The sequence below is a fragment of the Sycon ciliatum genome, chromosome 3, assembly GCF_964019385.1.
Source record: "Sycon ciliatum chromosome 3, ocSycCili1.1, whole genome shotgun sequence".
NCBI classification, from domain to species: domain Eukaryota; kingdom Metazoa; phylum Porifera; class Calcarea; order Leucosolenida; family Sycettidae; genus Sycon; species Sycon ciliatum.
The window spans coordinates 11,243,944-11,269,791 of NC_088645.1; the positions used below are offsets into that span (position 1 = coordinate 11,243,944).

Here is a 25,848-nt window from a genome sequence, read left to right on the forward strand (position 1 = left end):
TGATACTGATGTATATTATAATTTATTTGTTCTGGATTCCCCAGACACTGGAAGGACTGTCGAGGGGGTCTCCATATCAGCATAAAAAACTGGATTGACGTACTGGTATTGGTCATTGTGGTAGTGGTAGCTAGGTGGCAGTCGAAGCGGCGGCGTTAGTTGTGGGTTGAGCCTCGTGACAAATTGACAATACGTCTAAATAAAAATTTAAAGGGCAAAGCAACACACCACCCAACTTGGACCGCACGGTAAAAGTTTTACCCCAGGTCTCCTCATTGTCCTGTAACAGTCGACATGTTTTGTATCGGTCGGACAAAGCTTGTGCACATTTTCGCTGTGCTCACTTTCCCTTCAAAGGTCCACAATAACCTTGAACCTACCAAGCAGAAAGGCTGTTGGTTTGCGGACAGGAGATGTGTAAGGGTTTAAATGTCCGGTCAATGGGAGGTTTTGCTCTACGTGAATACGAACATGTGACCAGTGCTCTGCGAAAACCGACCTTTAATAGGTGCTATTTTGGCGAAATTGAGTTTGTGCTGGATTGTTGACCCATGACCCTTTCTTCAACTTCTGGTGAAGTTTTAGGTGGATTGCATTCATATTCAGTTAGATACAATGACAATTTCTTTGCACCTTTCCTGCACTTTTTGGAGGAAAAATAGCAAAAATCCAGGATTTTATGCTACATTTTGGAACCAATGCTGTGAGAATTCCAGCAGCATGATTGCAACCAAACTTTGCAGAATAAATCTGTATGTCATAATCTTCAAAAGGAAAGGTTTATGATGGCATTGGATCTGCCTGTTGTGGAGATAGACACATTCTATCTCTGTTCTGTGGATGGTGTTGCTCACGAATCTGGTGGAAGAGGTATTTGGCTCTGTTTGAGGATATGCCAGCCGGAGTGATGCGTAGAGGCAGGTGCAAAGTAGTGACGAAGCTAGGATCAATGCCGGGTCAAAGGATATTGATAGTTTTATCTGGTACTGGTAGTTAGAACATCTAGTTATGTCTACATCTGCCGCACACATTGTTTCGTAATCGGTGATATCATGGCAGTCTCTTTTCCAAATCTTGCCAAACGTACTGTATGCAGCTTTGCCACCAGGCTTTGTGAACGCCTGGTGAACAAGCTTCTTCGTAGTGATACTGGGCAAATACATGTAGGCTGGTACTGGCTTGTTGTGCCCATGTGGATCTGCAGATTAAGGGAGGCCATGAACTATAGCATAATACTAGCATAGCATAATGCTCTATAAAATTCTTCAGCTCCACAACATCTTCCACAGGCGGTGCTTTCCAGAGTTCTGTGTTGGGCTGATTTCACTTGCACTGACAGCAGCCTGTAGATTTCAGCACCCAGGGCTTGATCCTGGAGGCACACACAAAGACTTCCTGACATGCATGTACATGACTTCCACACCAGCCACTGACTGTACTTCAGTAGTTCAGAGTAGTATTGTTGAGCCCCATCTATCACATCTCCCAGCATGCTGGACGCGCTGGGTAGCCTCACCACGTCTCTGAGCACGTCTAGCTTTCCGGCTACACACAAGCAGCGATCTGTCTTGATCAGGACTTGCGCTGTGTGTGCTGTAAGTGTCAGCAAGGTTTCAAGTGTCACGCTCTTGAAACAGCACCAGTGCGGAACACCTACAGCGCTTGTCAAACTTGTCACGCGCCTCCTGGATTGTAGACAGTACTTGAACCGATTTTTCTTGGTCTAGACTCTGTATATAGCCGACATTGAGGGGCTGGGCTGGTGGCAGAACCGACGCCTGATCGAAATTCTCCTCCGCATCACCGTCCAGCTCGATCAGCGTTACGTCTTGCGATTCCACATCCGACTCTCCTCGGCACTGCTGTCATCAGAACTGCGATTGGACCAGGCCAAAAAAATGACTATTCATCGTGAAGGAGTTCGGCTAAAACCCCTGGGGAGAAGCCCACAGCAATTTGAGCTAGCGACCGTCTTCTGCTTTGTTCCGCCATGACTCTCACCTTGTAATCTTCAAAAATCGACAGATCGTGACGTTTTGTTCTTTTTCTCGAAAAAATTACGAAGCACCTAAGGTCGGTTTTCGCAGAGCGCGGGTCATGTATGAAAATCCGTATATCGTAGGAGCGAGGTTAACTTTCATAGGTAAATCTCTCTACGGATTTTTGTAGGAAAGCTCTTTCCTACGTTGGGTCCTCTGTGGGTCTTTTTGAAATATTTTCCGCATATCATTGATATATCCATGGCAACGTTCAAGCCGCGCGCGGGACACAAGGTGCACATACCGTGCACCACATGCAAAATAAAATGGAAAATGCGGTTTCGGTTCGTGGTGGATGCGGTGGGCACATGCAGCCAACGTGGCTTCAAAGTAACAAGGCATGTTTAGCGATCATGGGGAGATCACGTAGAGCGAAATCCTATAGCGTTGATTTTTCCGTATGAAAACGTTATTTCCATACGTAATTTTGTAGAGCAAAAACTCCCTATCGAATGTCACAGTAATCCGTCAGTTTTGCGTTTAGTTATCCCAACTTCTTACTGCTTTGAAATATTTTTTTACAGTAGTGGACAGTAGGGACCTTTCGTACCACGCGTACGGATACGAAACGAATGCTGATTCGTCACCTGGGCTCGAGGATTCGTCAGAGTCCCTGCGGAGAGGTCGTTTTCACGAATGGAAGCCTCTTCATTCGTGGCGCGCTCCGAATCCTTGAGGTACACATTTATTGGTCCAGGTGTACATGTTTTGCCAGGTGCACATTTTTTCCCTTGATTCCATGATCCATGCACGTGTGCATGTCAACACCCGTACGGCCGTATTCGTAGTTGCCATGCATATTTGCATGACGACTTGCGAAACCTGAATCTATTGTTCAACGAAACGATTACGAGCCGAATCAAACTTTCGTTTCGCATTCGATTCGTAGCAAATGCGAAAGGTCCCTAGTGACTCATAACTCTTACCAATGCGTCCTGCCTTACTTTTACATGTCAAAACTTTTCAATACTTTGCGATGATGATGACTGCAAACTCGTTTGTTTGCTTTCCTTTTGTAGCTCAAGATCCATGCACGACTGGTCCGCAGTGCACTACGTCCTGCACGTCTCAGAAGAAATTGTGCGACGCTGGCTTTACTACGCACCCATGCGTCATGGTAACCCAATGTGATGACCTGTCCCACCTGCCGACTAACCCGAGCAACACCTGTTATGCTAGACACGGGCCTGCAACAATCACATCCACCTCGAGCACCACAACTATGACACAAACATCGGCAACTACCACCAGGAGCATGGGTGGTGATTCATCTGATATACTGACCAGTCATCAGATCATAACCATTATCAATGGAACCGGACATGTTGTCACCCCATCTGCAGTCCCATCAGCGCCATGGTCTGCGGCATCTAACCCTCCATCTACCTCAAGCAACATGGCTACATCGCAGAATGAAATGTTAACCACTGATTCAGGCAATGTACAAGGGACAGGTATGCAGCACAAGCACGTAATAACTGGTGGTGGTGCACTGCCAGTTGGCGATCACAACTCACCTACAGTTCATACCAACTTTTCGACTGTACAAACATCGTCCGATATCTCTCAGTTCCAATCTTCTTCTATCATGGCCTTGGGACCTAACCAACGTAAGGTCCAATCTCAGTCGCAAAGTGGTGAAAACACAGTGTCCGCAACTGCAACTACACATTCTGCAAATACTATGATGACAACATCCAGAGTAAACTCATCAGTAGTTGACACCAGCACAACGGCAACGTCTATGGCATCCAATATGGTTTCTGATACCCCACGTAGCCACATTACAGGCAACCAGAGCGGTCCTGGCTCTGGGCCTGTTTTCCCGGACGCTGACAAATCGAGCAGCACAGTGCAACCAGCAACAGTGAAATCCTCCGAGGCCCCCACGACAGCATCGTCAAGTGTAGTGCCAGGCATGGCTGCTGGAGTGGGAGCTCTGATCTTGCTACTTCTGTTAGTATTGCTTGTTGTGCTGCTGAAGCGCAGAGCCAAGATGGGATCATTCACTCTGCTGCGTCGAACACGTGTATCGGTGTCTCTTACCATGATGAACAGTGCCTTCCAACACATATCTACTCAAGAGGAAGATCATGAACTATGGCAGGGTGGCTCGGTGATGAATGTCTATGAAACGTCGACCACTCTGGGAAATCCCCGCGCCTCACTGGCTTTACGTACATGTGGTTCCAAGTTCAATGCCGATATTGATCAAGATGAGGCAGACGCTTATCTCAGGACCGCCGATGAGCTGAACATGTCCCGGAGACTTTCCACAGATACGACCGTCACGCTAATGTCTGTTCACACACAGAGCAGTGAAACAAACCTATCGGAATATAATGTCGCTGCCGAGTCCCCGAGCAATTCAGCGTCGAGTGATGCACATCTTCCGACAAAAGGAGCAGGTGACGGAGCGAATTTCCAACCCTCAGCAAAGCCTGCCAAGCGTACTCTACTGGGTCGAAAAGCATCAGTAGCACCTAGCGTTCCCATGGATCTGACAGAAGAGATATACACGTCACCAACACGCACACCTCTGGCCGCGTCCCGGGACGAATCATCACTGGATATTTCACTCAACACGCGATCAAAGTCAGGTCTTGCCAGCGACACATATGCCCTGCCAGTGGACGTCATTGCTAGTCACACAACCTCAAGGATGTGCTCCAGCACCTCAAAAATCACAGACACATCTGCTGATCTGCACACGGTACACATACACCCTGATGATGACTATTGCGCGCCCAAAGATGCTATTCACAAAGTCAAGAAGTTTTTGGAAACCGAATCTATTGACGTCACAGGCAGGCATGATTCGGCTGAACAAGCTGCAGGTGGAACCGCTGGTACACGGACGTCCGCGAATGATGACAAGACGAACACGAGCATGACTGCTCTTGCACAATCACAACCCACTGTCCCTTTGCAGCAGGGATCTTTAGGGAACGACTACCTGGAAGGCACCAAACACAGAAGTTTCGACCGGGAACTGGAGTTCCTAACAAATCTATTGCAAAGTGAAGCGGCCTCTGGAGACTCGGTAACTGGCAATCAAGGACTGCTGAAGTCGGATCACGTGCCCAGTCTTGTGACCGTCCACGAGGATCCAATCAAGGTCAGGCCGGTATCTGCATCTGATACTACTCTATGTCAAACGCCAACCGCTGGGACACATTCTACAGACGTTGTTTCCACGACCAAGGCAAATCCTGCCCTTGCTGGACAAACAGCCACTTCGGACGGGTGCAATGCAAGCCCTGCCGATGCTGTTAGGCTCTTGGCCACTGACGTGTATGCTGAGGAAACCTACCAGCTGCCAAACGATGCTGTGAGGAGCGTCATTGGAAACACGTGCAGAGATGACGCCGCCGCTACACCACGTGAGCCGACACAGGTTAGACGCTCAGAGAACAGGCCAACATCTATTGCTCTCTCAGACACTTCAGCTCAACAAGGTGTCTTGCTGGTAGAGGAATATACCTACATCATGCCGGCCGATTCCATCAAGCCGGGCACGGTGAAACACACAGCACAAAGCGGCATAACACCAACAACTGACAGTGATATGGTGACACACCAAGCAACAACAAGTACAGTATCAACTACTGACCCTGGAGCAGACATTGCGGACGCCTATCAACTTCCAACAGATATCAAGCTAGAGCAAGCAGCAGCCAGCAGGACTGACGAGGCTGGCTTGGATCCAGGTGACACCTATGCAATGCCAGCAGATGCAATAGGCGTGCGGAGTACACCTAAAGCAGAGGCACAGATCGTGGCTCCATCGATGATAGCAGCTCATAACCCAACTGATCCCACTCCCAGGCGAGAAGTCTACGCCCAAGTCCAACCCAAGAGTCAACGGATGCGAGAAACAGGGGATTCCAATGTGTCCTCGCATAGCAGTGGTGCAGGGGAACCCACCATTGCCACGCCATCAGTAGCTGGTGCCGCGCCACCCACCATTCCACGGAGGTACAGGAAGACATCATGGCATGGAGAACAAGCCGATATCGATATTGGCAACCAACAATACAAGAGCAGCAAATGGTCGAACATGTTTTCGCACGTCAAGCGCAAGATCTCAGCTGGGAGTGAACGGAGAACTGACATGAAACAGCCAGGTAGCCCCAGAACCAGCAGGCCACTACCGTCGCTACTGCCTGAAGAAGTCGCTCCAGGAAACCTGATAAAGAAGATTGACGATTCCAATGCACTGGCAGAAGAACCACAATACATGCTGTGTGGACCACAACTGATCTCGCAACTATCCATGCCCTCCGACACTACGTCGCTATCTAAAATGGCGGCAGCGTTGCCTGCCCTCCCACGGCGTAACACTGCTCCACCAGCACCCGAGGATGTGCTGGGCCCAATCTATTCCCTAGCAACGACCAGCACTCTGTCAGGCCAAGCCGCAACAGCTGAGAAAGCCCATGACAACGCCAGTACCAGCAGTTCGATCACACACGTGCACACATTCGAAAGCCACCTCGATCAGGAAATGTACGCAGAGCTGCAGGTACCAGATACACCACAGCGGCTCTTGCCGGCAACGGACAATACTTCACAGATCGACACCGCCATGCTACAGAATACCTCCAACGTGATCCCAGACTGCAGCTCAGAAGAAGTCTATGCAGAGATCGGAGTAGACAAAATCGACAAAAAATCTACGTCAAATGCCGATTCTTGTTACGCAGCGCCCGTCGATGCTATAGTGTCCGCATGTGCGAGCGATGGCACTCGTGGACAAGATGAAACATACGCAGCTGTAGTTGATGCCAAAACATCTGCTTGTGAGAGCGATAGCACTCGTGGACAAGACGAAACATACGCAGCTCCCATCGATGCCGTAACATCTGCTTGTGAGAGAGATAGCACTCGTGGACAAGACGAAACATACGAAGCTCCCCTCGATGCCAAAACATCTGCGTATGAGAGCGATAGCACTCGTGGACAAGACGAAACATACGCAGCTCCCGTCGATGCCATAACATCTGCGTATGAGAGCAATAGCACGCGTAGACAAGACGAAACGTACGCAGCTCCCGTCGATGCCCTAACATCTGCGTATGGGAGCGATAGCACTCGTGGACAAGACGAAACATACGCAGCTCCCGTCGATGCCATAACGTCTGCTTCTAAGAGCGATAGCACTCGTGGACAAGAGGAAACATACGCAACACCGCTCGACTCACTGAATATTGTGAAGAAGGGCACACCGTCCGAGAGCGAGGATACAGCGCACGCACATGCTGCCAACAGCCTGAAATTGGCCCGAATGTCACCCAGTTCCACTGCTGATACTGCAGGCAAAGCAGACACTGGGGCCAGTTCATTGGGTGTCCATGGCGTTCCAGTCGATGCTATCACCAGCGCACAGCCTGACGGCAAGACCACGTCGCTGCAGTATCCCGTACAGCAGGAGACAGCTAGCACTGCAGACACGTACCAGGTTCCTGTGGATGTGAAACAACAGACTACAGCAGCATCTGAAAACGCCCATCACAACGATCAACACCCCGAGTCCCCAGTGGTGCAAACGTGTTGCGACCATGGTGATCATACAGACACTCCGGCCGCTGACAGCAATGTATACGCCGAGATGATGCCTAGGGGAAAGCAAAGCAGAAGTGTCGTGGAGTAAACCGTGACACAGATGGTATCTACGTCAACCAATCACCTGGCCACGCACCCTCACACACTGCGGGCATTGAGAGAGCTGTATGCGATGAAGAACGGAGGCAGCGTAACAAGGAACATGAATAGTGATGAAGTACCCACAGTCTTGGACACAAGTAGTCTCGGGTGTCGGGCTTTGGCCTGAATATTTCACTTTGGTCACAAGCTACTAGCGTTTAATAGAGCACACCATTTTTTCACAGATATTGCAGACTTCCATATTACAACAATGCCCAGTTGAATTATTCCTGTGTATCACGATGCTCAATATCGCCAGGGTGCAGAGCTGCCTTACACAATTATTTTGCCCTTTGATCGCACGAGCATGAAACTTGAGTTGCAATGAAACATCCTCCAAAAATTTTCATAACATAATACATAAAAATATGCAAAGAATCATTAAAAGATCGCAATTTTTACATCACATTGCCTTTTCATGATTTACTTGGACATTTCCTACAGAATCTAAGGTCTTTAAAAATGTGAATTTATATGTCCTTGATACAGTTCCTATGCATTCATTGTGTTCATGCAGTCATTTTCTTTTTTGTCTCGTTATGCTCTATTGGGCAGAAGCATGTACAATAGATTTGTCCTTTAGACTCGGTTGGAGAGAGCCAAAGTCAGAAAAGACCAAACATCATTTTAACATGGCCACATTACCAATTCCGTCCAATAGGGGCACAGCTGGTCCCCATTTCAGGGTGGTGCACGGCTGTAGTTCACTGGCTGTACAAGTAGTTGTACTATCATAGTATGTATAATATGTGTAGGATGCCTGGTGCAAGTCATCATCGACATGGTTATTATGTGCATACTGAACCTAGGTCCAAACATTAAGGGGGTACACGCCCCCCCCCCCCCCTTGCCCCATGCGAGCTACGCGCCTGGACCAAAGTTGGCACCTTCTTTTCCCTGGGTGCCCCCCCCCCCGTGACAGGTGGTTCGAAATACCCTCTGTTCCTGGGACGTTGGGCAAATTCACAATTTGGACAAATAATATTTATCTGAAGAACGGTACTGAACGATGAGTCACAGTTTCCCGCAACTAAACAACGCATCGGATACAAACCAACTAAGTGTGCACAACGAGGCAAGTTACCTTGTAAAGTTTACTGCCATCAAACTCGGTGACCGGCGACTTGCTGAGTCCCTCGAACGAATCGATCAGTTGTCCATGCGGCCACTCCGCCGACAATATTCAAGGACTACTAGCAGCAAGCGCATCTCCTGAAATGTCCGTAGATCAGCACCAGAGTCTGCTACAATATGCCCCCAAGCGCCAACAAAGTGGTATCGAATAATAATTATAGCCATCCACTACAAAATAAGTAAAAATCACTTGGCGAAAAATTCCACTTGGTCTTTTGAACCATACAAAATAAATTCACTGACCATGTCATGCACTCCCGTAATCCAACCTGGCGGCAGGAAGCTCACAAGGAGCGCCGCCACGTGCCTTTAGCTACCGACATTGGTACAGAATTGACTATTCCTGTGCTCGCGGGAAACTACTTGAAGAAAGCCATCAGTACCACAAAGCGCCACTTGCTGGACTCTTAATGTAATAATTATTATCATTTTTTTGCATCGCAAGAGATTGGTAATAGTTTATTGTATTTTTCTGTTCTTTTCTCTCTTCTAAATCAATTCATATTCCCTTCCGACCACGGTACAGAGCCAGGTTCACAAACTAGCAATGTCTCCGTGACCTTCATTGTATGGTCGGGCGAGCATGTCAAATCTCACTACCGCTGACGTTGTGCTACGTCAACCATACACACACAATACTCAAAAATAATGAAGTTTGTTTGTACAATGAGAAGTCAAAGGTGCAGCAGTGATGTGACCAGTACTAAGATCTTGCACTTTTCAAGAGTGGCAGGAAGGAAAGGGGAATGAATGGCTGAATAAGCGCGTGTGCATAGCACGTCCTCAGATGGCGCTATTCTTACTTGTATTATTTTCACAAGAAAACACTTCACGAGAAAGTCCATTTTGACTGGGCTGTGATAGCTTCCTCTTTTGCGAGACACAATACCTAAGAAAATGGGAGACTGGCCAACAATAATTCATGTCGATCCTTCCAACAGTCCAAAGCACGACTATTTGCAAATCACAACCTCCGCCAGAACGATTCCGCTCAGGTTGTTAGAACGATGCCCTCCAGACAGCTGTTTCGAGAGGTACTGTACTCGTAAGACAGAGAATAATAGAATTGAACAAGAGTTTCGGAGACAGTAGTTTTAATATAGCTACAAAGACAACTAATTGCACAGTAAGCATTTCATATATTATGTCGACATGTAGATGTAAAATGTTGTACGATTGTCGCAAGGCACACAAAGAAAGGGAAAGCGAGGATTCGTTCGTAGCTATATTAATGATAGAATTTTTTTTTTTACTCTTTATTTTAGTTCTCACTTTTTGTAATACTTACCACAAGTTACCCGTCATGTGTCACACTTCTTTGGAAAGAATGTTTTGTTTTAATTTAAATTTCGGCCAGTCGGCTGCCATCATTTCGTCTTGGGGGTTAGACAAAGGGTTAGACAAGGGGAAGTAGCCATGTAGGGGCGTGAGCCAGCCTTTCGGCACTGGGAGTTGCAGCTCGCTCGACTTGACTCTACTGAGTGCAGAGGACCGACACCTTGATCTCATTCTGGTGAGCTGCGTCGTGGGGATTTCGTAGTAAGATGTACGACTGCCGGGCTCGAACCTGCGACCTCTGACATAATGTGGATGTGAATTGTGGCATGTTTGGTTGGTTTGGTTTTTATTATTTCAGTTCTCTACAGTACAAAGTAGATGTATAAATATCAAGAGGAAAGAACGAAAGGAGAAAGCAGAAAGGAAGATGCAACTGGACGAACGGAAGGAGAAAGTAAAACAGAGCAGAAAGGAAGATGCAACTGAAAGGGAAGAACGGAGAGAAACAGAGAAAGAATGTGGACTGGGCGGATTCATGAACCATTATATTATCTTCATGTCGAAATCCATTTTAACAATCCCCATATCTCTCCCCCTAGGGCCCTCTCTGTGTCTCTGTCTCTGACACACAAACTTTCTCTCTCTCTCTCTCTGTTGTTGTTGTTGTTGTTGTTGTTGTTGTTGTTGTTGTTGTTGTTGTTGTTGTTGTTGTTGTTGTTGTTGTTGTTGTTGTTGTTGTTGTTGTTGTTGTTGTTGTTGTTGTTGTTGTTGTTGTTGTTGTTGTTGTTGTTATTGTTGTTGTGGTTGTTGTTATTGTAGTTGTTGTTGTTGTTGTTGTTGTGGTTCTTGTTGCTGTTGTTGTTGCCGTTGCTGTTGTTGTTGGTTATGCATTTTGTGAAAGCTAGGACAATTCACTTGTGCAGGCAATAAAGCAGTCTCTCTCTATCTCTTCTCTCTCTCACTCTCTCTCTCTCTCTCTATCTATTTATCCGTCTATCTATCTCTCCTCTCGCATCATGCATGCGTCACACTCTCATGGAATTTTCTCTTATAAGATTGCATGCTTCACACTCTCATGTACTATTAGTTCCTTCCTTCGTCTTTTGTGAGAGCTTGGACAATCCACTTGTCCAGGCAAGAAGACAGCAATGCCTGTTCATTCTGGCGAAGTAAAATAAAATATACCAGCCAACCAACCAACATTACTAGAGCGGGGAAGACATGAACAGAAGGGGCAAGTCCGTCAATATTCATGTTTAAAAATCGTTGAAAGCCTTGTTTTATCGGTCAAATACATTTTCAAAAAGGAGGGGATATAGGGATATAGCCAATTTGTCTTCATTTAGAGTGTTCAAAGGTTCTGTCGAAAATGATTCAATGTCTTCAATTCGCTTCAAGTGAGCAGGTAGCATGTTCAGCAAATGGTACAATTGCGTATTGTATTCTGTCTGAAACTGAGGTTCTGAAAGTTAAACTTCGAAGTGACAGTTCTAAATTTTTGGTACATACCTTGCAACGCTCGAAATGGAGAGGACTATCTAGCATGGATACTAATGTGCATGCCAAGGTATTGTAGCAACAGGAATAATACAATCACACAGTGTTATTGATAACAACAGACATAAAAATCAGTTTTACAAGTACACTGGAAAAAGGCAGAACAAACCAAGTTACAAAAACGAACTCCTGGAACTTCGAGTTTCGTGCTCAAAAATACTTATCGGACAGTTTTTTGAATAATACGAAACTTGCACTTCCGGAAAGAATGTTAGTTTCCGTAGTTGCACCTTTTCTTTACTACCTTCTACCTCAGGCTGACCATTGAAACCTACATGTATTGCTGCGAGGCACCTAGACACTTAAACTTACGGTAAACGTGCCTTTGAATAAGTACACACATTAATCAAAGGCTGGATACTTCTGTTCCCATGTATGTATAGCAAATAAACTGTGGCCCGAACAGTAGGGCTTATCCAAATTGATCTTGCCTGCCTTCAGAGTCCTTCGTGTTCGTTAACAACTGCAAGTCACAAGTAGTAGCTCTCACAGTTGTAGCCATTTGATTCCTTTTCAGCCCAAATTCTAGCGCTGAAAACAATGTAATAGCAACACCAGCTTTCCGTATCGCCAGCCTCTGTAACTGATTGCTGGGAGTATTCATGCCTAAAAAAAGACAAGCCACCACTTGCCCTCCGTATTATTAATTGTGTGGAAACTCTGGCTACAGAAATTCGTAGATGCCCGTCTTGATGGTTTGCTAGGGAAAACGTGCTCAACTGATCTGGCTCGCTTCAGGTCTGCTGTAGCTGTGTGAACAGCTGTGCTTCAAATGAAACCACCTGAGCAGCAACGCACACATCCCAATAAGCGATTCACCTGCGATTCACCTGCGATTCACCTGTGTTCTCGCTGGTGACACATGCATTACCGACACATGTAGGACTTGGGAAGACGATATTTACTGTAATGACACCAAGACTAAGTCCTAGAAGACCGAAGTCTCGAACGTTGATAGACCTGAGAAAGAAGACATTTTCAAGTGAGAGTACTTAGCTATACTGATGACAAGATGGCGAGACTAGCTGCGCTGATTACCACACTGTTACTGTTGATGATCCATCGATATGACGGTAAGGTTGCTAGTTTTTTTTTTAAAGAGTAAATTATCGTGTCCGTTCCCGAAGGGAACTCACGACCGCCGCTAACACCCAGTAAACCCTAGCGGCAGATGCTAGTTATGAATCTCTGTAATAATTATTCTATGAAAAAGCAAGTGGGGTAGTGCCTTTGCTGTTTGCGTTATGCAGAGCTCACTGACTTGTCAGTTTGAGCACTCTGGCAAGGTACGTTCGGGCCTGATTGGAAATTTTTATTTCCATTGCTATCAGGTTCGGCCTCATTTCCTCTGTGCTGCGCTGATGAGTTCAAAAAGAACGAAACAGCATGCTGTCCGCAGATTGAGTATTTCGCTCCTGCTCTTGTAGCTGTTGAGCACTCTTGCGTGGGGTAGCGCCTTTGCTGTTTGCGTTATGCAGAGCTCACTGACTTGTCAGTTTGAGCACTCTGGCAAGGTACGTTCGGGCCTGATTGGAAATTTTTATTTCCATTGCTATCAGGTTCGGCCTCATTTCCTCTGTGCTGCGCTGATGAGTTCAAAAAGAACGAAACAGCATGCTGTCCGCAGATTGAGTATGAAAAAGCACATGTATCACTTGCGGAAAGTCCCCGTGCCAACACTGTAGACCCTGCAAGACTTGTAGTCATGCTCCAGCAAAGAGTGGCTTACCCAAAGTCAATTCATTAATTAGAATTCTGCTGTGGAATTGATGAGACTTGCCACCCAGTGAAAAAACCATCAAATTATTGCTTTACAAAAGCTAACAGTCATCTATCAAGTTGGTTGTTCCAACGAGGAACACATGCCTCTGGCAGAACGTGACACTTGACTGACGACTGCCATCCGGAGCACACAAGGCCTGGCTCTCAACTTCTGTTTAGCACAATTAAATGAGCGACTGTGACTCACGCTCCTACCTGGGGCTTCACGAGGTGTTTGTCGCGCTAGACACAACGCGCCTCTGTACGGTTGTATCCCTGGTGATCGTTTGGCCTGGAGATCAGTATAATAAGTGTTATATGTGGTGCTTTTCAAGCACAATCTACCTCGGCCAACTGAAGCTCAACTGATGAGGGGTGTATTCCGCGAAACCCTACTACGTATTGAGCAGGGAGTGATGCTTTCTTGCAGTTTTGCCGAGTGGAAGGTGCGACGTGCTCCTTGTGTGCTCAGGATTGCAGTTGTGAGTCAGTCAAGTGGTCAAGTTCGCCAAGAAGCGTGTGTTCCTCGTTGGAACAACCATTTTCATGACTAATTTCTCGAAAGTCGCAACTAACTTCTAAGTTCGTATCAGTTACTTACCCGTATATTCATTATTGCAGTATCTAGTGTTTTGTTGCCAAAGCAGGACCGAGCATCCAACCCGACATGGCTGCTTTAGGGCACAGAACACCATTACAGTGTGTGTGTGTGTGTGTGTGTGTGTGTGTGTGTGTGTGTGTGTGTGTGTGTGTGTGTGTGTGTGTGTGTGTGCGTGTGTGTGTGTGTGTGTGTGTGTGTGTGTGTGTGTGTGTGTCTGTGTGTGTGTATACCATATTCGCGAGGTTATTGCCCCTGAGGTACTATTTTTTCAACGTCATCACATATGGGGCACTGTTCAAGAGAGGGTACAGTTTATTTTCAATGCTTGTACACAACATAAAAGCAACGAAAGCAAAAAAAAGAGCCTAAAGTGTACTGTAAACTATCCCGAACCAACAGAAACGGCCACAAGACCTGCTTCTTTGATCCTGAAGCCACCAGTGCAATGCCATGGACAAGAACACCAGCAAAAGAACACCAAACTTGCACAAGCGCTTGTTTGCAAGCCTGGGGGTGGGGCACTATTCAAGACAGGACTGTACTTTTTCAGTGGCTCTTAGAGACTGGGGCACTATTAGAGATAGGGCACTATTAGAGATAGGGCACTATTAGAGACTGGGGCACTATTAGAGATAGGGCACTATTAGAGATAGGGCACTATTAGAGATAGGGCACTATTAGAGATAGGGCACTATTAGAGATAGGGCACTATTAGAGATAGGGCACTATTAGAGATAGGGCACTATTAGAGATAGGGCACTATTAGAGATAGGGCACTATTAGAGATAGGGCACTATTAGAGATAGGGCACTATTAGAGATAGGGCACTATTAGAGATAGGGCACTATTAGAGATAGGGCACTATTAGAGATAGGGCACTATTGAAGAGAGGGCTCTAATCTCGGGAGTACGGTTATACCGTAATTCAAAATGAGACGACCGACATGGGTAACCGTATTGATCCTTGTGCTACATAGCGCATACTCCAAGGTTGTAATATATCTTAAATTTATCAGAAATTAGAATGCACAACGGTCTTTATAACTATATAGTCATGTACAGTATAATCAAGCTTATGTGAAATGTCCCCCTTTCAATGCAATTTCTTTTAGTGCAGGGATCTGTAACCTGCCCAGACAAGGGCGTAATTGATCATGAACTCTCAGTACCTTCGTCGATTTCCCAGCCTCAAACACCATCGCTGATGGAGCTGAAGAACCAATATCTTTACACTAACAACAAATGGAAATTCAAACTGGAGTGCTCTCTTGCCATACAAAAGGTAGTTCTCCGCATGAATGGCACGTGCGCATTCCGTCTCGTTGGATACAGGGGCCAAAATGTACACAATTCTTTGACAATACACCTACTCATGAAGTCAGAGATCGTTAATCGGACGACACATGGCTTACAACAAGAGGATTTTTATTTTCATGATTTGCTCATGAAGGAGTGCAACTGCAACCGAAGTCAGGGCCCAACTATTGACATTGGCATTTTCAGTGAATCCAAGGAAAAATGTGACGTTGAAGCTGTATCTGAGCCAGGATATCACTACGAATTCACCAGTGGAGCAGATCTCTGCTACCATTCACCTCCGACAGTGCACCACATCACCATGATACCTAATGGAAACCTTCACATCACAAGTAAGCTCTATTTGCATGCTGAAAACAATTTTCACGGTCGATGTTGCAAATTAATTTCTACAATATCAAGTATCAAGTTGATACTTCATACCGTTGAAATTGATTGATTTATTCTGGATTCCCCAGAGGCTGGAAGGCATAAACATGAAGGCAAAGCATAACACAACATGATTGATGCATATATTTATTGTTGAATGCGGTGGTGGTGGCTGTGGCGTCTGTGGAGGCCGCGCGGAGAGTTGTGAGTTAAGTCTGGTGACAACTTGACAATACAGTCTACCTACAATTACAGCTTGACAATACAGTCTAAGTACAATCGGAAGGAGCAAAGCAACGTACTTCCCAGCTTGGGACGCATTGTCAAGTTATTACGAGTACTTCGAAGTATTTACTGATCTTGTCATCATTCTCTAACAGTGGATATTCTTAGTTGCGTGGGACATACTTCAGTAGTTTGTGCAGCTGGAAGGCTGTTGGTTTGCATCAATGTCTCGTCATACAAGTAGAAATTCACGACGAAGCAGTTGTGCACTCCAGGATTTCAGGTACATGTATGCATGCATTTCATGCAGTTGGATAATTCAGAATTGATTTGGGGCACAGCCGTGGCTTTCCAGTACTTGAAAAAATAATGGACGACGAAACCGAGCCTGCACCGGAAGTAGGTGGACCAAAGCAACAGAGAAATAATTATTGAATTTTTGCTATGAGAGCGTGGCATGCATGATGTGAAACTTACAACCACTAGTTGCCCACTGCATGAGAACTTTCTGTGCTATCTTGCACTACCGTTGTAGTCCTTGCGGATTGTTGTTGTTGAGCAGTTCTTCTTTCTCGGCATGGTGGGCTGTTGTTCAGCAAGTTACGCTTCGTGGCGGCTTCATTCGAGTTTCTGCGAGGGCAGGCAGTATTGCCATGATGTATCAGTACTGGCAGAGTAGTGAAAAGATATAATGGAAACGATCTGTGTGTGCTTTCGTGCTACGAGGTTGGATTCAGCTACTGCGTGGCCGTTGTTCGAAATTTGATTTCCCCAGGTGATTTTTAGTGGATAACGCTATTCAAGACCACTTGTTGGCGCTTGGAGACATGTTATAGCAGTCTATGGTGGTGGCCTACCCCCAATTGCAGGGCATAACCTCGCCACAACTTTCGTGATAGCCGCCGTTGGACAGGTAGAATTTATCAATTCGTTGGAGAGACTCAGCAACTCGCCTGTCGAAAGTTGGATGGCTTAACATTAATAGGTAACTTGGATCGGTGTACAACTGTTGAAAATCGGATTTCAGACTTTACTTCCCCTTTAAGAGTAAGGCCTATCCATAACGAGTTTTAACTAAAAGTATGCAAAGGTAACCGGGACTGGCTCAACCTTTGTCGATACTTCTCGATGATGATGTATCCTGTTTTGTTTGCTTTCCTTCTGAAGCTCAAGATCCATGCACGACTGGTCGGCAGTGCACTACAGACTGCATGTCTCAAAAGAAATTGTGCAACACTGGTAATACTTCGCACCCATGCGTCGTGGTAACACAATGTGATGACCTGTCCCACCTGCCGCCAAATCTGAACAACACCTGTAATGCTAGACACGGGCCTGCAACAATCACATCCACCTCGACCACCACAACTATGACACAAACATCAGCAACTACCACCAGGAGCATGGGTGGTGATTCATCTGATATACCGACCAGTCATCAGATCATAACCATTATCAATGGAACCGGACATAATGTCATCCCATCTGCAGTCCCGTCAGCGCCACGATCTGCGGCGTCTAACCCTCCATCTACCTCAAGCAACATGGTTACAGCGCAGAATGAAATGTTAACCACTGATTCCGGCAATGTACAAGGGACAGGTATGCAGCACAAGCACGCAACAACTGTTGGTGGTACACTGCCAGGTGGCGATGACAACTCACCTACAGTTCATACCAATTTTTCAGCTGTACAAACATCGTCCGATATCTCTCAGTTCCAATCTTCTTCTATCATGGCCTGGGTACCTAAACAACGTACTATTCAATCTCAGTTGCAAAGGAGTGAAAACACAGTGTCCGCAACTGCAACTACACATTCTGCAAATGCTGTGATGACAACATCCAGAGTAAACTCGGCAGTAGCTGATACCACCACAACCGCAACAAATAGGGCATCAAATAATTATGGTTTCTGATACGCCACATATTCACGCCACAAGCAACCAGGGCAGTCCTGGCTCTGAGCCTGTTTTACCGGATACTGACAAGACAAGCAGCACAGTACAACCAGCAACAGTGAAATCCTCGGAGGCCCCCACGACAGCATCGTCAAGTGTAGTGCTGGGCATGGCTGCTGGAATGGGAGCTCTGATCTTGCTACTTCTGTTAGTATTGCTTGTTGTGCTGCTGAAGCGCAGAGCTAAGATTGGGTCATTCACTCTACTGCGTCGTACACGTATATCGGTGTCTCTCACAATGATGAACAGTGCCTTCCAACACATATCTACTCAAGAGGAAGATCATGAACTATGGCAGGGTGGCTCGATGATGAATGTCTACGAGACATCGACCACACTGGGAAATCCCCGCTCCTCACTGGCATCACGTACATCTGGTTCCGAGTTCAATGCTGATATTGATCAAGATGAGGCAGACGCTTATCTCAGGACCGCCGATGAGCTGAACATGTCCCGGAGACTTTCCACAGATACGACCGTCACGCTAATGTCTGTTCACACACAGAGCAGTGAAACAAACCTATCAGAGTATAATGCCGCTGCCGAGTCCCCGAGCACTTCAGCGTCGAGTGATGCACATCTTCCGACAAAAGGAGGAGTTGACGGACGGAATTTCCAACCCTCAGCAAAGCCTGCCAAGCGTACTCTACTGGGTCGAAAAGCATCAGTAGCACCTAGCGTTCCCATGGATCTGACAGAAGAGATATACACATCACCAACACGCACACCTCTGGCCGCGTCCCGGGACGAATCATCACTGGATATTTCACTCAACACGCGATCAAAGTCAGGTCTTGCCAGCGACACATACGCCCTGCCTGTGGACGTCATTGCTAGTCACACAGCCTCAAGGCTGTGTTCCAGTACCACAAAAATCACGGACACATCTGCTGATCTGCACACGGTACACATACACACCGATGATGACTATTGCACGCCCAAAGATGCTATTCACAAAGTCAAGAAGTTTTTGGAAACCGAATCTATTGACGTCACAGGCAGGCATGATTCGGCTGAACAAGCTGCAGGTGGAACCGCTGGTACACGGACGTCCGCGAATGATGACAAGACGAACACGAGCTTGACTGCTCTTGCACAATCACAACCCACTGTGCCTTTGCAGCAGGGATCTTTAGGGAACGATTACCTGGAAGGCACCAAACACAGAAGTTTTGACCGGGAACTGGAGTTCCTAACAGATCGATTGCAAAGTGAAGCGGCCTCTTGGGACTCGGTAACTGGCAATCAAGGACTGCTGAAATCGGATCACGTGCCAAGTCTTGTGACCGTCCAAGAGGATCCAATCAAGTTCAGGCCGGTATCTGCATCTGACACTACTCTATGTCAAACACCAACCGCTGGGACACATTCTACAGCTACAGACGTTGTTTCCACGACCAAGGCAAATCCCGCCCTTGCTGGACAAACAGCCACTTCGGACGAGTGTTATGCAAGCCCTGCCGATGCTGTTAGGCACTTGGCCACTGACGTGTATGCTGAGGAAACCTACCAGCTGCCAAATGATGCTGTGAGGAGCGTCATTGGAAACACGTGCAAAGATGACGCCGCCGCTACACCACGTGAGCTGACACAGCTTAGACGCTCAGAGAGCAGGCCAACATCTATTGCTCTCTCAGGCGCTTCAGGAGCTCAACAAGGTGTCTTGCTGGTAGAGGAAGATACCTACATCATGCCGGCCGATTCCATCAAGCCGGGCACGGTGAGACACACAGCACAAAGCGGCATAACACCAACAACTGACAGTGACATGGTGACACACCAAGCAACAACAAGTACAGTATCGACTACTGACCCTGGAGCAGACATTGCAGACGCCTATCAACTGCCAGCAGATATCAAGCTAGAGCAAGCAGCAGCCGGCAGGACTGACAAGGCTGGCATGGATCCAGCTGACACCTATGCAATGCCAGCAGATGCAATAGGCGTGCGGAGTACACCTAAAGCAGAGGCACAGATCGTGGCTCCATCGACGATAGCAGCTCATAACCCAACTGATCCCACTCCCAGGCGAGAAGTCTACGCCCAAGTCCAACCCAAGAGTCAACGGATGCGAGAAACAGGGGATTCCAATGTGTCCTCGCATAGCAGTGGTGCAGGGGAACCCACCACTGCCACGTCATCAGTAGCAGGTGACGCGCCGCCCACCATTCCACCTAGGTACAGGAAGACATCATGGCACGGAGAACAAGCCGATATCGACATTGGCAACCAACAATACAAGAGCAGCAAATGGTCGAACATGTTTTCGCACGTCAAGCGCAAGATCTCAGCTGGGCGTGAACGGAGAACTGAAATGAAACAGCCAGGTAGCCCCAGAACCAGCAGGCCACTACCATCGCCACTGCCTGAAGAAGTCGCTCCAGGAAACCTGATACAGAAGACTGACGATTCCAATGCACTGGCAGAAGAACCACAATACATGCTGTGTGGACCACAACTGATCTCGCAACTATCCATGCCCTCCGACACTACGTCGCTATCTAAAATGGCGGCAGCGTTGCCTTCCCTCCCACGGCGTAACACTGCTCCACCAGCACCCGAGGATGTACTGGGTCCAATCTATTCCCTAGCAACGACCAGCACTCTGTCAGGCCAAGCCGCAACAGCTGAGAAAGCCTATGACAACGCCAGTACCAGCAGTTCAATCACACACGTGCACACATTCGAAAGCGACCTCGACCAGGAAATGTACGCAGAGCTGCAAGTTCAAGATACACCACAGCGGCTCTTGCCGGCAACGGACAATACTTCACAGATCGACACCGCCATGCTACAGAATACCTCCAACATGAACCCAGACTGCAGGTCAGAGGTCTATGCAGAGATCGGAGTAGCCAAAATCGACAAAAAATCAACGCCAAACACCGATTCTTGTTACGCAGCGCCCGTCGATGCTATGGTGGCTGCATGTGCGAGCCATGGCACTCGTGGACAAGACAAAACATACGCAGCTCCCATCGATGCCGTAACATCTGCTTGTGAGAGCGATAGCACTCGTGGACAAGACGAAACATACGCAGCTCCCATCGATGCCATAACATCTGCTTGTGAGAGCGATAGCACTCGTGGACAAGACGAAACATACGCAACTCCCATCGATGCCGTAACATCTGCTTGGGAGAGCGATGGCACTCGTGGACAAGACGAAACATACACAGCTCCCATCGATACAGTACCATCTGCTTGTAAGAGCGATGGCACTCGTGGACAAGACGAAACATACGCAGCTCCCGTCGATGCCAAAATGTCTGCGTATGAGAGCGATAGCACTCGTGGACAAGACGAAACATTCGCAACTCCCGTTGATGCCATAAAATCTGCTAGTGAGAGCAATAGCACTCGTAGACAAGACGAAACGTACGCAGCTCCCGTTGATGCTCTAACATCTGCGTATGAGAGCGATAGCACTCGTGGACAAGATGAAACATACGCAGCTCCCGTCGATGCCGTAACGTCTGCTTGTAAGAGCGATAGCACTCGTGGACAAGAGGAAACATACGCAACTCCCATTGATGCCATAACATCTGCTAGTGAGAGCAATAGCACTCGTAGACAAGACGAAACGTACGCAGCTCCCATTGATGCTCTAACATCTGCGTATGAGAGCGATGGCACTCGTGGACAAGATGAAACATACGCAGCTCCCGTCGATGCCGTAACGTCTGCTTGTAAGAGCGATTGCACTCGTGGACAAGAGGAAACATACGCAACGCCGCTCGACTCACTGAATGTTGTGAAGAAAGGCACACCGCTCGAGAGCAAGGATACAGCGCACGCACATGCTGCCAACAACCTGAAATTGGCCCAAATATCACCCAGTTCCACTGCTGATACTGCAGGCAAAGCAGAAACTGGCTCCAGTTCATTGGGTGTGTATGACGTTCCAGTCGATGCGATCACCAGCACATAGCCTGATGACAAGACCACGTCGCTGCAGTATCCCGTACAGCAGGAGACAGCTAGCACTGCAGACACGTACCAGGTTCCTGTGGATGTGAAACAACAGACTGCAGCAGCATCTGTAAACGCCCATCACAACGATCAACGTCCCGAGTCCCCAGTGGTGCAGACGTGTTGCGACCATGGCGATCATGCAGACACTCCGGCCGCTGACAGCAATGTATGCGCCGAGGTGATGCCTAGGGGAAAGCAAAGCAGAAGTGTCACGGAGTGAACAATGACCCAGATGGTATCTACGTCAACCAATCACTTGGCTCCACACCCCCACACACTGCGGGCTTTGAGAGAGCTGTATGCGATGAAGAACAGCGGCAGCGTAACAAGGAATATGAATAGTGATGAAGTACCCACAGTCTTGGACACAAGTAGTCTCGGGCGTCGGGCTTTGGCCTGAATATTTCACTTTGGTGACAAGCTACTGGCGTTTAATAGAGTACACCATTTTGTCACAGATATTGCAGACTTGGATATCACAACAATGCCCAGTTGAATTATTCCTGTGTACCATGATGCTCAATATCGCCAGGGTGCAGAGCTGCCTTACACAATTATTTTGCCCTTTGATCGCACGAGCATGAAACTTGAGTTGCAAAGAAACATTGTCCCACCATTTTGATAACATAATACATAATTTTTTTTACAAAGAATCATTCATAGATCGCAATTTTTACATCACATTGCCTTTTCATGATTCACTTGGACATTTCCTACAGAATCTAAGGGCTTTAAAAATGTGAATTTATATGTCCTTGATACAATTCCTATGCATTCATTGTGTTCATGCATTCATTCTCTTTTTCGTCTCGTTATGCTGTATTGGGCAGAAGCATGTACAATAGATTTGTGCTTTAGACTCGATTGGAGAGAGCCAATGTCTGAAATGACCAAACATCATTGGACATGGCCACATTACCAATTCCGTCCAATAGGGGCACAGCTGGTCCCCATTTCAGGGTGGTGCACGGCTGTAGTTCACTGGCTGTAGTTGTACTATCATAGTACGTGTACCGTAAAGTCCGGAGCAAACGCCCACTTCGCAGCAAACGCCCACCCCAGCGGGTCCATACTATTTTCGTCTTTTTCAGGTCAATATAGTTGTAAACAACTGACATGAAGGTCGAATGCGTACGAGAACGACTGTAATGCCTACAAACTGCCTATGTCCTACCAGGAGGCTGTGCAAAAGCGATTGTCATTATCTTCCTGCAAAGAAATAACTTCTGTCGAGATTTCCTTTCATTCAATAAATGTGGTAGTTCGTTCTCCATGTGGTACGAGTAATGCCGCATAAATTTGTGCAGTGCCACGATATCGCGCTGTCAGGAACAATAATTGTTCTGATGAAGCGTCAGTCAACGGCTTGACTGGTCCCAATATTGCAGTTGCAAGTCGAACAGGGTATGTAACAGAAGCTACACCTACAGCGTCGCTGCTAACTTGTTGAAAACTCCGAAGTGCCCAAGAAAAACATTTGCCTTTGGGCGCTGTGTTATCTCGAAATGACGGCTTGAAACACCGTCAGAAGTGTATTTGGTTCCTTCAATACTCTGTTCTTCGGTACCTTGTTATTCGGAAGAAAACCCGTTCGGATTTGCGAAATAAAACAACCATCATTATAAAATCACTACGAGCTAGCTAGCTCGTGGCTATAGCGCTAGTGCACAAAGAGATTTTGAAACCAGGAAAGTGGACATAGTTTACCGTAGCAAAATGCTCTTCCTGCTACGGTGTGAGATGCACTTTCGTACAGTAGGGGTGACAGTGCATGGGGTCAGTGTGTACAGGCCAGCAGATCTTGCAAAAATGGGGTGGGCGTTTGCTCCGGACTTTACGGTAGTATGTGTAGGATGCCTGGTGCACGTCATCATGGACATGGTCATTATGTGCATACTGAACCTAGGTCGAAACTATAATATTATGGGGGGTACACATGCCCCCCCCCCCCTGCCCCATTCGAGCTACGCGCCTGGACCAAAGTTGGCACCTTCTTTTCCCTGGGTGCCCCCCCCCCCCCCCCGTGACAGGTGCTTCGAGATACCCTCTGTTCCTGGGACGTTGGGCAAATTCACAATTTCGACAAAAAATTATACTGAAGAACGGTACTGAACGATGAGTCACAGTTTCCCGCAACTAAACAACGCATCGGACCCAAACCAACTAAGTGTGCACAACGAGGCAAGTTACCTTGTAAAGTTTACTGCCATCAAACTCGGTGACCGGCGACTTGCTGAGTCCCTCCAATGAATCGATCAGTTGTCCATGCGGCCACTCCGCCGACAATATTCAAGGACCACTAGCAGCAAGCGCATCTCCTGAAATGTCGGTAGATCAGCACCATAGTCTGCTACAATATGCCCCCAAGCGCCAACAAAGTGGTATTGAATACTATTTATAGCCATCCACTACAAAATTAGTAAACATCACTTGGGGAAAAATTCCACTTGGTCTTTTGAACCCTGCAAAATAAATTCACTGACCATGTCATGCACCCTCATAATCCAACCGGGTGGCAGGAAGCTCACAAGGAGCGCCGCCACGTGCCTTTAGCTACCAACATTGGTACAGAATTGACTACTCCTGTGCTCGCAGGAAACTACTTGAAGAAAGCCATCAGTACCAAAAAGCGCCACTTGCTGGACAGCAGCGCAACATGTCCAGGAAGATATCCAGGTGCACAGACAGTGCACTACGAATGAAGGAGTGCACACTGCACTGTAGTCTGTACATGTATCCCCTAGAAATTTCTCACGTAGAATCTAGTACTCTAGTACACTGTACTGTCGTAGTACTGGGCATGGCAGGTAAAACCAGTCATGTAGATGATTCACGTGACTTTCACACGCTGATCATAGTCTCGACCGTGGTCATATCGAGACAGATCAGTTATGATCTACAATGTAGACCTATACCCCTGACCCTAACCCTAGGCCTACATGTAGGCTGAGGCTTGGGCCTACTGAGTAGTCCTGTACTGGCCCTTGAGGATTTCAAGTACATGTATTCGAAAACTACAAAGTGCTGTGGTTCTATCGCTATAGTTGTGCGAAGTAGCTCATAATCATATGGCTATCGTTAATTTTTTAAATCACTTTGGCGTCGACTGATATGACCGTGAAAAATACATCTGGCGAAATACACCCATGCATTGCCATAAATAATTACGATACACACAGGCCTGCCCAGTGCCCCCCCCCCCCCCCCACACACACACAGGCCTGCCCAGAGCCCCCCCCCCCCCCCCCACACACACGTACACGCTCTATTATAAGCTGCGAAGTAGTTACACCATGGCCCAGAGGCTCTCCTTCTCACCACCATCATTTCGCCAGGTATGTTTTTACCACCGTATGAGTTGACCATAATTACAACTGTAGTGGATTCTTCATCCCCCCCCCGCGGCGTCGCAAGTGCATGTACATGTACAAGTACATGACTATTGTCGTTGGTGCTACTTTATCCCTGGCTATCAATCCTAGTCCGATTAGACGGAAGTTTCGAATTCCCTTACCAAACTAATTTTGACGAGTGTAGCATCTCATGATCTGGACGAAACGACATGCATTGCCAGCTAGCTGTTCATGCCCAGTGCCCACTCGTACATGTACAAGTACTCCTTTCTTATTTTCGCACTATTTCGCACTATTTTCGGACTTTTTTGGCGACCTTTCTCAGGCTTTCTGCTGCCATCCAGATCGTTTCGTGTGAATTGTTCATACAAAGCTGTTTACTTTAGCCATCTTCTTCTTTGCGCTGTTTTACCACCTTCTTACTGTATTTAATCCACTGTTCCTGTTCCTTTTCCCTTGCCTGTATTTCATCTGACGAGAAGGCTTGAAAGTATACTTGTGAAGACAAAAACTTTCAAGATGTTTGTAATGAGCCTGAAGTGTGTCCTTTTATGAGTATTATCGCATTTTTG

General features: G+C 47.1%; 2 protein-coding genes across 2 annotated transcripts; both read left to right on the top strand.

The window, feature by feature from the left end:
* Nucleotides 1–3,153: 3,153 nt before the first annotated feature.
* Nucleotides 3,154–7,692, top strand: LOC135812848 (serine-rich adhesin for platelets-like). Its single transcript, XM_065326063.1, has one exon. It carries the CDS (start codon nucleotides 3,154–3,156, stop codon nucleotides 7,690–7,692), a length of 4,539 nt encoding a protein of 1,512 aa, XP_065182135.1.
* A 10,203-nt stretch (nucleotides 7,693–17,895) lies between these two features.
* Nucleotides 17,896–21,879, top strand: LOC135812849 (serine-rich adhesin for platelets-like). The gene has a single exon (XM_065326065.1). The coding sequence runs from the start codon at nucleotides 17,896–17,898 to the stop codon at nucleotides 21,877–21,879; it is 3,984 nt and encodes a 1,327-aa protein (XP_065182137.1).
* The last annotated feature ends 3,969 nt before the right edge of the window (nucleotides 21,880–25,848 follow it).

Bases quoted from the DNA above. Each gene is read 5' to 3' on its own strand.
- LOC135812848 (XM_065326063.1), top strand. From the start codon at position 3,154: ATGGTAACCCAATGTGATGACCTGTCCCACCTGCCGACTAACCCGAGC.
- LOC135812849 (XM_065326065.1), top strand. From the start codon at position 17,896: ATGGTTTCTGATACGCCACATATTCACGCCACAAGCAACCAGGGCAGT.